This window comes from Cervus canadensis, chromosome 23 (assembly GCF_019320065.1).
Source record: "Cervus canadensis isolate Bull #8, Minnesota chromosome 23, ASM1932006v1, whole genome shotgun sequence".
NCBI classification, from domain to species: Eukaryota; Metazoa; Chordata; class Mammalia; order Artiodactyla; family Cervidae; genus Cervus; species Cervus canadensis.
Window position 1 is genome coordinate 52,756,339 of NC_057408.1, and position 18,792 is coordinate 52,775,130.

General features: G+C 39.6%; 2 protein-coding genes across 3 annotated transcripts in view; one reads left to right on the forward strand and one right to left on the reverse strand.

The window, feature by feature from the left end:
- DLGAP1 (DLG associated protein 1) overlaps positions 1–18,792 on the reverse strand; it is a 770,938-nt gene that overhangs the window by 541,114 nt on the left and 211,032 nt on the right. The gene's annotated exons all lie outside the window — the stretch shown is intronic.
- On the forward strand, positions 9,222–9,666 carry LOC122425347 (60S ribosomal protein L35a-like). The gene has a single exon (XM_043443655.1). It carries the CDS (start codon positions 9,285–9,287, stop codon positions 9,615–9,617), a length of 333 nt encoding a protein of 110 aa, XP_043299590.1. The 5' UTR covers positions 9,222–9,284; the 3' UTR covers positions 9,618–9,666.

Sequence of the window (18,792 nt, forward strand, 5' to 3'; positions counted from 1 at the left end):
CTTTCTCCAGGGGATCTTCCCAACCCAGGAATTGAACCCAGTCTTCTGCATTGCAGGCAGATTCTTTACGGACTGAGCCTCCAGCGAAGTCCCATATATACACTACAGTGTGTAAAATAGATAGCTAGTGGGAAGCTGCTATATAGCACAGAGGCTCAGCGCAGTGTGCTGTGATGACCTAGAGGGGTAGGAGGGAGGCTCCCAAGGGGGCAGACATATGTATATGCAGAGCTGATTCATGCTGTTGTATACCAGAGATGAACACAGCATTCTAAGGCTATTACATTCCAATTAAAAAATAAAAAACTCAAAAAAAACGATTAATGACTAGGAAATGTGAAGATGTAGAAACAAAGAACAGCTGTTGGCTAGGAAGCTGGTAACAATTTAGTCTATAAACAGCAGAATCACCAAGCTCCCAGTTCCCTGAAAGCCATGAAGAACTGACACACATTCCTAAGTCTTTTTTACAGGAAGCAGACTGCCACCAGATGAAAACTGCTGACCACAGAACACAGACCCTAGACTGGTTGAAACTAGAGGCTGATGATCTTGAAACTTCATCTTGATGCCAATCAATCCAGATTGTCCACGAGCTGATCACACACTCAGCAGCCCCCTCCCTAACATTGCTTTCAAAACCTCTCCCCAGAAAGTCATCTAAGAATCTGGGTCTTTTCAACCTGAACTGCCCCTTCTCCTTGCTTGGTGCCCTGCAATCGACACTGCATTTTCCTTCACCACAGCCAGATGTCAGCAGACGGGCTTTACTGCACATGAAAGCGCAGACCTGACTTTGGTTCAGTAACAGGTGGAAGCAGAGTGTGCAAACACACATTTCTAATTTCAATGCCATCTGTGATAAATTCAGCATTGATTTATAGCATGCAATGAGTAGAGGAAAGCCCTATATACCTTCATACCCCTGAATCCACCTACTCTAATACAAATGCAAATCACAATCTCATAAATGTTGACCACTGGATGGCTAAGCTAGTTATTAATTTAGCCAGGAGACTGGAATTAATTAACCTTAGCAGTGAACTGCATTTTGACCTTGGTCTAATCAGGCCAATTTTCCACTCTGGAGAATATGATTAATTATCTGGTTCATTCAGGGAAGGAACCCCAACAGAACAAAACATACAAACACACACCAGAATTTTTACTTTGTTAGGATTATAATGCAATTATTGATAGTGTCTTTCCTTTGATAAGAAAATGCACAATAAAATAAACACTTTAGACTTATAAACAGTTAAGGAAAGGAAAGTTCAGGCTACTTTATAAGGAAAGCTGTGATTTATTTCACTCTAATATCAGATGCATTCTTTCCATTATCTTTATTTCATTGTATTTTGCACCAGCCACATTTTATGTAGACTTCTCAGGTGGTGCAGTAGTAAAGAAACCATCTGCCAATGCAGAAGATGGGGCTTCAGTCCCTAGGTTGGGAAGATTCTCTAGAGAAGGAAATGGCAACCCACTCCAGTGTTCTTGCCTGGAAGATTCCATGGAGAGAGGAACCTGGCAGGCTACAGTTCATAGGTCACAAAGACTGAGGTAACATGAGTGAGTGACTCAACACACACATACCATTTATGTAAGGTGCAAGATAATTCTGTGCTATTCATATCCTATTATGTCTAATAGAGAATATGATAAACTCTTCTAAAATACTTAAAAATTATGCCATATATAAAAATTATTTTTGTTGTAGACTTTAACACCCATGATTTTTAAAAAACTTAAATGTTATGAAACACAAGGATATTATTTAGATGTACATCAACAGAGAGATCATGATGAAATATCTTAAAATAAAGCCTAGGTAGGACAAAACACTATTTTATGTAGCATTTATGCTGCTAACAATGACCTATGTCAATATTGAAAGAAAAATTCACACAACTTCTAGGACTGTCAAGAGAAAGTGTGAACATATGAACAGATGCTGAAAGGGATACACAGAGTCTCATTCTTCGTACATTCATAAGATCCAGGTTTCCAACAGCTACACTGTGTGCTTTTATTAAATTGACTGACCAAATAAGCCTGCAAAGTAAATACTCTTGGAAGTAAAGCCACCATTCTGCTACTTTGGTTAGTATTTCTGGTTCTACGTGGCAAGTAAAAGGCACATTTTCCTGCCCCGCCCTATCATTAAAACAGATTGGCTCACTTACTAGCCAAAAGTGACCAGGCTCAGCTTTAATCTAGAGCATCCTTTCTCTGCCAAGGACGTTGGCAGGTATTAAACACACAAATAATGGCTTGATATGTTTTTAAAAAAAGCTCTAATGCAGTTTCCACAGCAAAGGTAAAACATCACGTTGCTGGCAGGGCAGCCTCTCTGCAGGTCAGTGTAGCTTTTCTTCGCCAAGCATGTGAGTAGGAATTGGTTTTGGAAGGAGGAAGGACATTGGGAATTCACTGGACCGAGTCAGGTTTATACCAAAGAAGGAGAGCCAAAAAGGAATATGCCTGGAGCAACTTTAGAACATGCTGCTTCCTGCAAATTCACTGCCTCTTACCAACTGATGGTAAGTTAGCTGTGCTCTCTTTCTCTTTTCTTCCTTATTATCTTTTATCCATATTCACGAACTGTTTAAAGAGTATTTCAGATGCTTAGGAGAGACATGTGCATGTCATACACAAACATCTCTAGACACATTCACATTTATTTTGCTAAACATTAAAAAATGTATCATAGCTTAAAATACACTGAATAAAATTAATGAGTGTGCTGGTGTACCTTGCCTCTGTCATTGGAAGATTTGGTTTTTGAGACAAGTACAAAACACTTAAGAGGAGGTAACAGCTATCTGATTCTTCCAAATAGTGGGTTAAGGAATTGGATGAGTATTGATTTTCAATATTGATAGACTATAGCTGGAGCAGTTCAAGGTTTATAGAAAAATTCAACAGAAAGTATAGAAAGTCCCCTTCTCATCCTCCGTGGTTTCCCCTATAATTAACATCTCCCATTAGTATGGTCCATTTGTTACAACTGATGAACCAACACTGACGCGTTATTAATCGCCAACGTCTATAGCTTGCATTAAGGTTCATTCTTTATGTTGTACAGTCTATGGGTTTTCACAAATGTCTAACGACATGCATCCCCCATCACAGTATCACGCAGAATAGTTTCAGTGCCCTGTCTTACTCATTCCCTCTTCGCTCTCCAGGAATTTCTGGGAACCAGTGATCTTTTTACTATCCCCTTAGTTTTACCTTCTCCAGAGCATCATTTACAGTTGGCCTTTGAACCACATGGGTTTGAACTGCATTAGTTCAGTCGCTCAGTCATGTCCAACTCTTCACGATCCTATGAACTGCAGCACACCAGGCTTTCCTGTCCATCACTAACTCCTGGAGCTTGCTCAAACTCATGTCTATCTGAGTCGGGGATGCCATCCAACCATCTCAGCCTCTGTCATCCCCTTCTCTTCCTGCCCTCAATCTTTCCCAGCATCATGGGCTTTTCCAATGAGTCAGTTCTTCGCATCAAGTGGCCAAAGTATTGGAGCTTCAGCATCACTCCTTCCAGTGAATATTCAGGACTGATTTCCTTTAGGATTGACTAGTTGGATTTCCTGGCAGTTCAAGGGGCTCTCAAACACCACAGTTCAAAAGCATCAATTCTTCTCAGTGCTCAGCTTTCTTTATAGTCCAAATATCACATCCATACATGACTACTGGAAAAACCGTAGCCTTGACTGGATGGACCTTTGTTGGCAAAGTAATGTCTCTGCTTTTTAATATGCTGTCTAGGCTGGTCATAACTTTTCTTCCAAGGAGCAAGCGTCTTTTAATTTCACGGCTGCAATCACCATCTGCAGTGATTTTGGAGCCCAAGAAAATAAAGTCTGTCACTGTTTCCATTGTTTCCCCATCTATTTGCCACGAAGTGATGGGACCGGATGGCATGATCTTCATTTTCTGAATGTTGAATTTTAAGCCAGCTGTTTTACTCTCCTCTTTCACTTTCATCAAGAGGCTCTCTAGTTTCTCTTCGCTTTCTGCCACAAGGGTGGTGTCATCTGCATATCTGAGATTATTGATATTTCTCCCAGCAATCTTGATTCTAGCTTGTGTTTCATCCAGCCTGGCATTTCTCATGATGTACTCTTGATATAAGTTAAATAAGCAGGGTGACAATATAGAACCTTGATGTACTCCCTTCCCAATTTGGAACCAGTCCATTGTTCCATGTCTGATTCTAACTGTTGTTTCTTGACCTGCATATGGACTTCTCAGGAGGCAGGGAAGGTGGTCTGGTATTCCCATCTCTTTAAGAATTTTCCACAGTTTGTTGTAATCCATAGTCAAAGGCTTTAGCGTAGTCAATAAAGCAGATATTTTCTAGAACTCTCTTGCTTTTTTCAACAGCAGATCTTGAACTGCAAAGGTTGTCTAATAACCATGTTTTTTTCAAAAGTAAATACTACACCACTATACAACCTGCTATTGGGTGGATCCATGGATGTGGAACTGCAGATTCAGGGGGAAGAATCATATATATGAAGGACTAACTATAAGTTATACTCAGATTTTTGACTGTAAAGAAGGTCAGCAACCTTAACCCCTGCTTCATTCAAGGGCCAACTATAATTGAAATTATATAATATGTAACCTTTTCAAACTGGCTTCTTTTACTTAATAATATGCAATTAATGTTCCTCTATGTCTTCTCATGGCTTAATAGCTATTTTCAGTAGTGATTATTATTTTATTGCCTGGATATTCTATCATTTATTTATGCATTCACTACTCAAGGATATTTTGGTTGCTTCCAAGTTTTGGCAATTGTGAACAAAGCTGCTATAAACATCTGTGGGCACGTTTTTGTGTGGATGTTGGTTTTCTACTCATTTGGGTATATACTAAGGAGCCCAATTACTGGATCATATGCTAAAATATATATATTTTTTATTCAAAACTGCCCAATCACCTTTCAAGGTGGCTATACCATTTTGCATTCCTACTAGCAATAAATGTTGTTCATATTATTCCTCACCAGCAGTTGGTGTTGCCTGTGTTCTGAATTTTGGCCATTCTAAGATATAGTGGTAACTGTTGTTTTAATTTGCATTTCCCTAAGGGATGATGATGGGTTTCCATGGTGGCTCAGTGGAAGAACCCACCTGTAAATGCAGGAGATATGGATTCAATACCTGAGTCTGGGAAGATCCCATGGAGAAGGAAATGGCAACTCACTTCAATATTCTTGCCTGGAGAATTCCATGGACAGAGGAGCCTGGTGGGCTACAGTCTATGGGTCACAAAGAATCGGACACAACTTAGTGACTAAACAACAACAAAGCATGATACAAGACATGGAGCATCTTTTTATATGATTATTTGCCATTTGTATATATTCTTTCCTGCAGTATCTGTTCTAGTCGTTTGCTCATTTTTTAATTCAGATTGTGTGGGTTTTAAGAGTTCTTTGTATATTTTGTATATAACAGTCCTTTATTAGATATGTCTTTTGCAAATATTTTCCCTCAGTCTGTGGCTTTTCCTCTCTTGATAGTGTCTTCAACAGAGCAGATGTTTTTCATTTTAGTAAATCCCAACTTAATATTTTCTTTCATAGACGGTGCTTTTGGTACTGCATCTAAAAAATCATCATCAAACCCAAGGTCATCTAGCTTACTCTCTTGTTAATTTCTAGAAGTGTTAGAGTTTTGTGATTTACATTTTTCTCTACGATCCATTTTTTTGTGTGTGAAAAGTGTAAGGTCTGTATAGATTATTATTTTTGTATATGCATGTCCAATTGTTAAGATAGCACTTGTTGAAAAGTCAGTTCTGCCTCCACTGAATTGCCTTTTATTGCTTGTAAAATGTCAGCTGATTATAAATGGATAAATCTATTTCTGGACTCTCTATTTTATTCCATTGATGTATTATTTCTATCCTTTTACCACCACTATACCATCTCACTTACTATAGCTTTATATTAAGTTTTGAGGTCAAGCAGTATTAATTTGTTAGTTCTCTGGCTTTGTTCTTTTTCTTTAGTATCATATTGGCTATTCTTGACCTTTTGCCTTTCCATGCATACTTTATAATCAGTTGGTAGATGGCCCCCAAAAAACTTGCTGGGAAAATTTATTTGGATTCTGTTAAATCATCTGACCAAATTAGGAAGGAATGAAATCTTAACCACAGAGACTCTGCCTATCCATGGACATGGGATACCCATCTATTTAGACCTTTGATTTCTTTCATCAGGGTTTATAGTTTTCCTCATACAGATTCTGAACATGCTTTTTGGATTTATATCTAAGTATTTTAAGTTTTCTGGTGCTAATTTAAATGCTACCGTATTTTAAGTTTCAAATTCCAACTGTTCATTGCTGGTATATTAAAAAGATGACCTTTGTATACTACTATTATATCTTGTAACCTTGATATAATTGCTTATTAGTTCCACTAGTGCTTTTGTCAATTCTTTGTGTGGTTTTCTGCATAGACAATCATGCCATCTGTGAAGAGACAGCTTTATTTCATCTTTCTCAATTTGTATGAGTTTTATTTCCTTTTCAGTCTTATTTCATTAGCAGGGACTTCCAGCACAGTGTTGAACAGGAGTGGTGGAGATTACTGGTTTGGTCTCAGTCTTAAGGATAAAAGCTTCTGGTTTCTCACCATTAAGTATAATGTTAGCTGTGGGGAGTCTGCAGAGGTTCTTTACCAAGTTGAAGAATTTCTCTATATTCCTAGCTTGCTGATAGTTTTCTTTATCATGAATGGGTGTTGGGTTTTGTCAGGTGCTTTTTCTGAAGATTAGATTTTTTTGTTCTCTATCTACAATTACTCCTCCTAGTTTCTTGGGGGAAAAGAACTATTCATTGAAAAGCATGATATTTTGGAAGGCCAGTATGTCTCTCTTCTTGTCACCAGAAGCTAAAGATAACCAGATCACTCTTTATTCATCAAAGCTGCTGTCACCAGCACACAGGCTCTCTCCTATGACAATGGATGTCTTCAGAACACAGTGGGTAAACCATCCAACATCATAGTCTCTTAATCCACCTACTTCCTCACATTCCAAAACTTGCCACCACCCTTAACTCCTCAAACCCCAAATGAATGACTGTAAGCCACTCACTTCCTACACCTCCTCTCTGAGTTTATACGTTGGATAACATCTACTGCTCCCTCATCATCATTCTCCAGTTTGATCTGCCTTCATCTCAGTGCATCAGATCTTTTGTATCTTGGCTGCACTCTTTTCAGCTAAGATTTCATGGGTCATAATTTCAATTACACTCTTGCCAAGAACTTAATATCCTTTGCCCTTCTTATTTCTTCACTTCCATCTGGCAAGACCCCAACTGGATGAATACAATTCAACTGCTTTATTCTGCCTGCACCTGAGCAAATACAGCAAGAGAAAAACACAAGAGGGTAGATGATGACACTATAAATTTATAATCAGAAAAATCAAATTTATTCTCAGGACCGTTTAACAATTTGAGTATATCTTTTGTTCCATTCTCTCTACTCTTCTCCACAGTGAGTATTTCAAAACTTCTCCACTTTCCTCGATGTAGGACACCTTCCTTAATTCCCTCCATTGTCCTGTTCTATTTCTTGTATTCTACTTCACAAAGCAAAGAGAAAATCTCATATATATTGGAATTCTATCTAGCACCCTCTAAAAAACCTACAAATCTATTTAGAGGAGTTCTTATCCCTTTTTAAAATTTTATTTCATTAGTGAGGGAGAAACTTCTACCTAGGGCCAGGGCCACCCTTCATAAATTGGATCCTATTTCTTAGAAACCTCAAAATACCAACCAGGCCCTGTTTTCCCAATACAGTCAATAATTCTCTTAGAGCTAGATTCATTCCCATGGCAATTAAGCACTATTAATTATCTCTGATAAAAAATCTCTCAATCATATGGTCTCTCATTTCCCACTGTCCTCACTTACAATAAAAATAGTGAAAAAACTTTCTATACATGTGAGATCTTAACCATATTAGATTACATATTTACTTAAATATTCTCTCCCCATTCACATTAAGTCTGGCCATGTGACTTTCTTTAGTTAATGAAACTATATGTGAACATGGGGCTTCCCTGGTGGCTCAGATGGTAAAGAGTCTGCCTGTGATGCCAGAGACCTGGGTTCGATCCATGGATTGGGAAGATCCCCTGGAGAAGGCAATGGCAATCCACTCCCAGTATTCTTGCCTGGAAAATCCTATGGATGGAGGAGTCTGGCAGGCTATATATAGTCCATGGGTCGCAAAGAGTTGGACACAACTGAGTGACTAACACTTTCACTTTTCCTTTCACTTTTATGTGAATGTGATAGGTGACACTTTCAAGAAGCAGCTTCTACAACAATTTCATGGTCCTGTCACTTTCTTTATTTTCCCCACTATGAGACCAACAATGTCCCTGATAATAGCTGCCACTTCCTACTAGTTCTAAATGATTCAAGACATCAGCAGAGTTGATGTGAACCCACAGTGGATTAACAGTTGAGCAGCAAATCAACCTTTGCCATCTCGTGCACATTGAAATTTCAAGATTGCTTTTTATTGCCTCAAACATTAGCCCACACTGCTTTGCATAAGACATCATGCCTCCATTTTCTCGCTCTCCCTTACTCTTCAATCCACTGTAGTCTGATTTCAGGGCCATCTTATTTAAACAGTGTACTATAATCTGCGAACACAGACATTGCTGTTTTCTCCCTAATTCCCTGTTACTTCCTCTCAGTCTTCATTTCCCATTTCCTTGGCCAGTGAACAGTGTAATTTCTCAAGATCTATCCTAAGACTTCATCTCTTCTCGCTCTACATAATGATTTTATACTATTTTCTTCCTTTACCTATATGATGTCCAAACTTAGCATGTTCAATCCAAATTTCTCTGAGTTTATATATATACACACACACATACATACATACATATATATATTATCCACTTTGTACCTCCACTTAAAAACTTTCAAGATGCATCATATTCAATATACCCAAAACCAGCTTTGTTTCTAGTATTTATTTCATTTTCTCTCATTTCTTCACAAGCTTCATGACACAGAGCCCATGTCTGTTTTTGACTGTTACAGTGAGTACCTTTGAGAAGGTACAAAAATTCCTAGCATGATAAAACAACAACAACAACAACAATTACTCACAGGGTGAAACTGCAGAGTAAGATACAATTTGAAAAGTGAAGAGGGGGTCTCTTTCAGCCATCTTGGACCCTGTGAAGGCCTGCTGGGAACGGGACTTCTAAAACGACAAATATGTCTGGAAGGCTGTGGTCCAAGGCCATTTTTGCTGGCTATAAACGGGGTCTACGGAACCAAAGGGAACACACTGCTCTCCTGAAGATTGAAGGTGTATATGCTCGAGATGAAACTGAATTCTATCTAGGCAAGAGATGTGCTTATGTGTACAAAGCAAAGAACAACACAGTAACTCCTGGTGGAAAACCTAACAAAACCAGAGTAATCTGGGGAAAGATAACTCGAGCTCATGGAAACAGTGGCATGGTTCGTACCAAATTCCGAAGTAACCTTCCTGCTAAGGCCATTGGACACAGAATCCGTGTGATGCTGTACCCTTCGAGGATTTAAACTTCTTGAAAATAAATAAAAGTGTGGATTTGTAAAAAAAAAAAAAAAAGAAAGAAAAGTGAAGAGGGAAGGTGTCTGTCATTAGAGGATTGACTATAAACAGCTGATTTCTGAGAAATAACAGTGAGAGCCAAAAGTTAGCTGAATTATAAATTTAAAGGGCTACAAGAACACACTCTCAACCTAGTGTTGTATAACCAGTGAAAATATCTTTCAAGAACAAAACAGAATTAGGTACTTATTCATATGAAATAAAAATTAAAGAGGATGTAGTGCCAGTGGCTACTCTCTAAAGGTAATTTAAAAAGATAGATTTTATGCAGAAGAAAAATGATGCCAGATGGAATCTGAGATGTAAAAATAATGTGGGATAGGAAAGTGGCAAATATGTGGGTAAATCTACACAAACATTTACTGAAAAAAACCATAATGTCTACTATGGAGAAGTTAAAATATAGGAGGCAAAATAAAAGGACATAATTCAAAGTCAAAGGCTTTGGTATAGTCAATAAAGCAGAAGTAGATGTTTTTCTGGAACTCTTGCTTTTTTGATGATCCAAAGGATGTTGGCAATTTGATCTCTGGTTCCTCTGCCCCTTTTTTTTTTTCTATTTATTTATTTATTTTTTTTTTTTTCCCAGTGGGTTTTGTCATACATTGATATGAATCAGCCATGGATTTACATGTATTCCCAATCCCGATCCCCCCTCCCACCTCCCTCTCCACCCGATTCCTCTGGGTCTTCCCAGTGCACCAGGCCAGAGCACTTGTCTCATGCATCCCACCTGGGCTGGTGATCTGTTTCACCATAGATAGTATACATGCTGTTCTTTTGAAATATCCCACCCCCACATTCTCCCACAGAGTTCAAAAGTCTGTTCTGTATTCTGTGTCTCTTTTTCTGTTTTGCATATAGGGTTATCGTTACCATCTTTCTAAATTCCATATATATGTGTTAGTATGCTGTAATATTCTTTATCTTTCTGGCTTACTTCACTCTGTATAAGGGGCTCCAGTTTCATCCATCTCATGAGGACTGGTTCACAGAAGAATCTTTTAATGCTGAGTAATATTCCATGGTGTATATGTACCACAGCTTCCTTATCCATTCGTCTGCTGATGGGCATCTAGGTTGCTTCCATGTCCTGGCTATTATAAACAGTGCTGCGATGAACATTGGGGTGCACGTGTCTCTTTCAGATCTGGTTTCCTCAGTGTGTATTCCCAGAAGTGGTATTGCTGGGTCATATGGCAGTTCTATTTCCAGTTTTTTAAGAAATCTCCACACTGTTCTCCATAGTGGCTGTACTAGTTTGCATTCCCACCAACGGTGTAAGAGGGTTCCCTTTTCTCCACACCCTCTCCAGCATTTATTGCTTGAAGACTTTTGGATAGCAGCCATCCTGACTGGCGTGTAATGGTACCTCATTGTGGTTTTGATTTGCTGACATGCAGGATCTTAGTTCCCAGACCAGGGACTGAACCCATACACCCTGCAGTGGAAGCTCAGAGTCTTAACCACTGGACCGCCCAGGGAATTTCCCCTGCCCCCACCATCAACTTTCAGTTGTGGCCTCCTGACTTCTAACCAGATTCACTCTTCCTCCTATGTAATCAATTCTCCACGAGCAGCCACAGCCACAGCCACAGTGATCTCAAAATACAAATCAGTTCATGTCAATCCTTTGCTCTGAACATACTAATGATTTTCCTCAGAACAAAGTCAAACTCCTTTCCTTGACTTGCACAGTCTTTTAGCATCTGGCCTCTCCCTCCTTCCTAATGTCATCTCTTACTACTATTAAATGCATTCACTCCTTCCGTTTCTTAAATATGCATGCTCAGGACTGTCACCTTTGTACTGTTCCCCCCATATCTTTACATATGTCACTCCTCTGCATTCTAGTGGGAGAAACAGAGAATAAAAACTAAGCGTGACTTGGCAGGAGGCATCACTAGGGTAAGAGTGCTGTCTTCATGCTGTATGTCTAGCATCATGGAAAAGTATATATAATACGTGCTGTCCTAAGTTGCTTCAGTTGTGTCTGACTCTTTGCGACCTTACGGACTGTACCCTACCAGCCTCCTCTGTCTGTGGGATTCTCCAGGCAAGAATACTGGAGTGGGCTGCCATGCCTTCCTTCAGGGGATCTTCCCAACCCAGGGATCGAACCTGGGTCTCTTACATTTCTTGCATTGACAGGAGGACTCTTTAATACCAGTGCCACCTGGGAAGCTCCACATTTATAATACAGGCTCAATAAATATTTGCAAAATATTCGAGTGACTAAAACAGATTGATCCTTCCTTTTCACTCACACATTAAATAAGTCACCAAGTCCTGTCTGTTTAGCCACCTAAGTATCTCTAGAATCTCTTGTCCTGTCCTGTCTGCTCCTTCCTCATTAGGACATGTGACTCTTTCTAAACTGCACATCTTGCCATGCCATTCCTACACTAGCAACAGTCAAGGTTAAGCCCAAACTCTCTGATGTGGCTTACAAGTCCCTTTGTGATTTGTCACCAGTTACTCCTTCATTCTCTTCTTTGACTATGTCCTTCTTAAAAATGCCTTCAGGCTAAGGCATTTTTAGTTCCTTAACATGCTATGGCCTTCTCATGTCTATTTCTCCTTGGCTCACTCAGTCTTATCTTTCAGAGCTCAGACAATACTTCCTCCAGGAAGCTCTCTCTGATTTCCTATGGTAGAGATCAGACACCTTCTTTAGGGTCTCCCGGAGAAGGAAATGGCAACCCACTCCACTCTTCTTGCCTGGAGAATCCCATGAACAGAGGAGCCTGGTGGGCTCCAGTCCACGGGGTCGCAAAGAGTCGGACACGACTGAGTGACTTAGCACTGCACATCAGGGTCTCCCACCGATCTCTGTGTCATCAGATTGTACATGATGCTAAAACACAAACGCCTTCCATAAGGAGACGACTTCTCCTCCCTTGCACTCCGTTACCCCCTGCAGCTGGGATGGTGCTTAATATACAGTAGGGTCCCTTAAGGAGTTTGTTAATTCCTTGCAAAATATTTATGGAGCATCTTCCAGATGCTAGCTACTAAACTGGAAAATAAAAAAACTAGGTAATAAAGAACCGCCCCCACCATGGGGGTTTGTAATCTTGCATAAGAAGAGACAAACAAGGAATATATATTGTATGTCGATCATAAGAACTAGGGAGAAAAAGGAAGCAGAGGGAAGGGAGTGTTGAGTGGGGCAGGATACTGCGATTTTTAACCAGTGGTCGGGGAAGAACTCGCTGACCCCTGAGCAAAGTCCAGAGGTGCGATTCCATTTGCAGATAGTAAATGTTGAATGAATGAATAAATCGTGAGTGAATAATTTTGATTTATCTGAGCCACTTAGGGGAGATTTGTTGCCGCTGAGGTAAAGGGTACTGGCTAAAGCTTCGATTTGACCTGATTTCAGTCAAGAGGAGCTGCAGCTGAGCGTCCTGTGCAGTTGCTAGTTGCCTCATCATTCTCTGGCCCAGATGGTGTCTCAACTCCTAATCTGGTCATGGAGCCCCCTAACTTGATGGCCCCAGAAAATGCACGGGCACACTCTGTCTTCTGGTTCAAGGGCTCTTGAATTGGAAATGGCCCCAGCCTCGAAGATAGAAACAAGAGGGAAGACAGGAAGAAAAGGGACAAAAATAAATCCTGCTATTTTCTCATATGTTGGTGTTTTTATGAATTCTCATTGTCTGAGTCTTAAAAAGTCTGACAGCTTTAAGACTGCACCCTTCAGACTGCAAGTGGCTCACAAGATTTTACTGACTCATGATTTACGAACACACACATCCCTCCAAATGCACTGCCGAAGGAAGCAGACTGTGCATGCTTTTCTTTTAAGGGCAAGGCCGTGCTCTCACTTTAACCATTATTACAGGAAAATTCTGTAGTGATTGAGTCAAAACGAGAAGTTCTCTAAAAGCAAGCAGGGGAATATGCTCAGGTGCATCTACTAGTAGCAGACAGCACCGAAGTGCTCCTCTAAGGAGCCCATCTAGGTGGCATTGGGAGCACTCTTTTCTCAAAGGATGAAAACACCAATACAGATAGGCAAGAGAAGCCTGCTTCAGCTTCCATGCTCAGGTTCTTTTTGGAGAAAGCCCTGCAAAGTTCAACGCCTTCAAATACGCTTGGGAGGGGGGGTGGGGGAGGAAGTAAATATTATCTCCAACTGTATTTGCTTCCTATTGCTGCTGTAACAAATGACCATACAGGTAGTGGCTTAAAACAATACAAATTCATTATCTTACAGTTCTGGTGATGATATCCCTCTAATGATAGAAAGTGAAGAGGAACTATAAAGAGTCTCTTGAGGGTGAAAGAGGAAAAAGCTAGCCTGAAACTCAACATTCAGAAAACTAAGATCATGGCATCTGATCCCATCACTTCATTTCAAATAGAAGCAGAAAAAGTGGAAACAGTGACAGATTTTATTTTCTTGGACTCCAAAATCACTGAGGACGGTGACAGCAACCATGAAATTAAAAGACGCTTACTCCTTGGAAGGAAAGTTATGACAAACCTAGACAGCATATTAAAAAGCAGAGAAATCACTTTTCTGACAAAGGTTCATATAGTCAAAGCTATATGACTACTGGTTTCTCTAGTAGTCATTTACAGATGTGAGAGTCGGACCATGAGGAAGGCTGAGCACCAAAGAATTGATGCTTTTGAACTGTGGTGCTGTGGTGAGTCCCTTGGACTGCCAGGAGATCAAACTAGTCAATCCTCAAGGAAATTAACCCTGAATATTCACCAGAAGGACTAACGCTGAAGCTAAAGCTCCCACCCTTGGCCACCTGGTCAAAGAGCTGACTCAATGGAAAAGACCCTGATGTTGGGAAAGATTGAGGGCAGGGGAAGAAGGGGGTGACAGAGGATGAGATGGTTGGATGGCATCACCAACTCAACGGGCATGAATTTGAGCAAACTTTGGAAGACAGTGAAGGACAGGGGAGCCTGGCATGCTACAGTCCATGGGGTCACAAAGAGTCGGACAGGACTTAGAGACTGAACAACATAGCTCTGGAGATCAGAAATACTAAAACAATGACAGTGCCCGGCCCATGTTCTCTCTGGACACACTAGAGCAGAATCCCTTTCCCTGCCTTTATTCCGGTCCTGGCTTCTGGTGGCTGCCTGCATTCCTCTTTGTGTCTCCTTCCTCCATCTTCAAAGCGAGGAGTGTAGCATCTTCAAATCTCTCTCTCTTTGACCTCTGATTCCACCGTCACAACTCCTTGCATCCCTGACCTCTGCTCCTTTTTCCAAAGAACTTCTGTGATTACCATGAGGCCACTCAGATAATTTGTAATAATCACATCATCTTAACTTCATTAATTTAATTACACCTGCAGAGTCCCCTTTGTGTTAAAACAGTGTAACATACCATAAAGTAATGTATTTATGTATTGCAGGGATTAGAACATCAATATCTTTGTGGGGTCTTCATTCTGCCACTATACCAGCTATGTTCATGCATAATGAAAAGTGTGTTTTAAAAATAATGAGGATTTTTTTTAGGAAAAGAAAATTGCTGCCTATTGAGCAGGGTGTGCAGTTGTTTACATACCTAATCTTCTTTAACACACTGGAATTCATTCATGTGAACATGGTTGTCATTCAAGGTAGTCACTCTGAAGGTCATGGGTGTATTTTAATGAAGTTCTTGTTGCTCAAGAACAGTTTGAACTCTTTGAAATTGCCTTCAGAGCACTCGCTGGCATATCCTTAATGGAAGCGACTGCTCATTCTTTGAGATCAAGATTTATTTTTTGGAAAGAAGCAAAATGCTAGATTAAACTAAATAATACTTTCTAGACCCAAAAGGAGAATAAATTATAAAGAAACCTGCAAAACTTAAGATTGGCTCTGAAGATTTTAAAAGAGAAATTATAACATATTTTGAACACTGATAGTCACATCAGAATAAGTATATAATAATAAAAGATAAGCATTTTGAATATTGATTTGAATGTATAAAATTTTGCTATTTAATAGACTTTGTTTACATTGTGTATAGTAAAATATCATTATGTCAAGGACTGTTTTATTTGAAAAGTAAAGAGAATTTTTATATAACATGTTTCTAATGAAACTATTTGGAGTTTGCTTACTCTTAACTCTCATGTTATGTTGCCTAATTATGGAAGCTATTTGTTACAAACTAGCTCTTTTCAAGTCCATTATCTTTCATATTGTGTTCTCTAATTAAATCCTTTATAGGCTATAGTATTGTGCTTTAAAATGATCAAAAACTAGATCATTGGTTTAAAAAAAATCCTCAAGTCCTGTGCCCAATCCAGGAAATCACTGACTTTCTCTTTCATCTTACTAATGATCTTTAAAGTTTCAATATCCACGTATGAGAAAATTATCAGTGATGTTATTTATAGAATTTTGCTTCAAGAAAGTTGGGAAGGATGACTTAAAACCATGATTCTCAATTCTTATGAAAGAATTTCTTATCTATAAAAATCACTTAAAAGGCCAAATGAATACATTCAGCCAATGAACATACCCTAACTGGCAAGATCTTAAAGCATGACTAATTGGAACATTCTGACTTCAGAAAATTTAAAATTAGCTTGTATCAAGGCTTATAAGTCATAAATTTCTGAAGTAAGAAAAATCTGAGTTTTAAAATTTTATTTATTTTGCCGTTAGAAAACTTGTGTACAGTGCTAAACTTTCTTTCTGTCTCTATCTTTGTTTCTCTCTTTCCCTGTCTTTACACACACACACACACACAAATACAAATTCCTTACCACTGACTAAAAGTGCCCATTCGTACAATCATTTGCCCACAATTCTACCAGTTGTATTCTGCAGACACCATTTCACGTTCAGAAGGTCTCAGGCAGTCAGTGGTTAACAGATGAACCACTGGGCATAAAGCAGCTTTGAGGGCAGCCAAGGCTGGACCTCCTAGACCTTCTCACTTGCCCTATTCACCCTCATCCACCAAATATGGCAGGCTGGGCAATCTGGCCACTAGCTCTGAAAACTACGAACATTTGTGTGTGGTGTAATACTGGACTATCGGGCTTCCCTGGTGGCTCAGTGGTAAAGGATTCGCTCGCCAATGCAGAAGACATGGGTTCAGTCCCTGGATAGGGAAGATCTGGAGAAGAAAATGGCAACACACTCAAGTATTCTTGCCTTAAAAACCCCATGGACAGAAGAGTCTGGCGGGCTAAAGTGCATGGGGTCGCAAAGAGTTGGTGCACGACTAAGTGACCAACAACAACAATATTGGACTATAGGAGTGTTTCACTTTTCACAAACTCAGTATACGGAAAGAGTACCTAAGAAAACAAATATGAGTTATTGTTCATAGCACAAAATGATTTTTCTTTTCTTTTCTTTTCTTTATTTTTATTAGTTGGAGGCTAATTACTTTACAATATTGTAGTGGTTTTTGCCATACATTGACATGAATCAGCCATGGATTTACATGTATTCCATTTACAAGAAATACTCCGTACACCTCCAAGTACGTTAAAAATATAAGTTATTCACAGAAAGTTATTTGGAGGTATTACTTCAGGAACATGTTCACGGCTGAAAAGGGGTACCATTGTACCATAGGAGAAAATTTTCTTGATTTTACATGTCAAGCAACAGCATTCCAGGGCTTTAAGGTTTGTTTAGCCTCTGGTACTGTGAAAACATTCCAAATAGGATATTACCATATTTTCTTGTACAATTTCCCTTGATATTTTCACTCTCGAACAGGGTGGGTTAGGAGCATTTTGTTTGTACCTAGCAGCAACCTCACTAATCTTTATGAGATTTCACCTCCACTGACTGGCAAATGGTCCCATCCGAGGTAACACAGTCAGCAGTTAGGGGCAAAGCTAATTGGAATGTGGATTTCCATAAACTTCTCCTTGTGTCTCAAGCAGGTTCTTTCACCTAGATTGCTTTGCACACAACTGTGAATTTTTTCATTGCTCTTCTTAAATTTGCTGGACAAGAGTAAGAGTGTGAGAGAGGATGGAGTGGTTTAGGCAACGTGTCTCTTTCTAACTTTTCTTTCCTTAAACTGGATCAATGGACAGAATATGTGAAGTGAAAAATACAGGAGTAAAAGGAGCTGGCATTTAATGAGCATCTACTACATTTTGGAGGTGTTGCTAAAGCAGCTGCATCACTGATTGGCTGACTGGCTGTCACATGGACCTCAGACAAGTCTGAGAATGTCAGAAGAGCAGAGACAGGTCTATTTGTAGGAAAGACAGAGGAAGTTTACTGAGAAAGGTGCTAGAGCCTGCTTAGGAGATGATGGCAGGATCAGACAACATCAGGTGTTATTGTTTGTTGCATTATTTTTGCCTTAGAGCTGGTAGAGAAACATGGACTATGGGATGTTATATTTGCATACCCACAACTGCAGCAGGAGACTTGTTTTTAAAATTTTCTTAAATTTATTTTTAATTGGAGGATAAATTGCTTTACAATGTTGTGTCGGTTTCCACCACACGACCGCATCAATAGTTGTAAGTACACATATATCCCCTCCCTCGGGAACCTCGATCCCCAAATAAGAGGGGAAACTCATGTTCAGAGAGAGAGAGAGAACAAACACGTGAGGTCATTTCACTATTTTAGAATCCTCTACATAAGCCAGGGGAGCTGACAATCACCAGGGAGTCAAGTTGTCTAGTTTTACTGTTAGATTCATGTTGTCAGTAAAGCCCACTGAAATGGGTCCTCCAGAGGCTTTTCTGAAAACCGGTGGATTCAGTCATTCCACCTCTGTAATCCCACAGGATTTTCTGTAGAGATCCATTTTGCTGTCTTTCCTGTTATTTGTTCACAGATCTTTCTTCCAGTAAAATAGGATAAAATTTTTTGGAAATTTAATTTTCCCTCTTAAATCATGCCCCATCCACCTTCTAACTGTAAATCTGAGCCATGAGGAACTCAAGAGCAGGTGATTATAGAGCAGAGAGATAGATCACTGATGTAAACGGTGGCTCAGCGGTAAAGAACCCACCTGCCAATGCAGGAGATGCAAGAGACGCGGGTGTGATCCCTGGGTTGGGATCAAATGATCCCTTGGAGTAGGGAATGGCTACCCACTCCAGTATTCTTTTTTTTTGTAAGTTAATTTATTTATTTTACTTGCCACTCCAGTATTCTTACCTG

Bases quoted from the DNA above. Each gene is read 5' to 3' on its own strand.
- LOC122425347 (XM_043443655.1), top strand. From the start codon at position 9,285: ATGTCTGGAAGGCTGTGGTCCAAGGCCATTTTTGCTGGCTATAAACGG.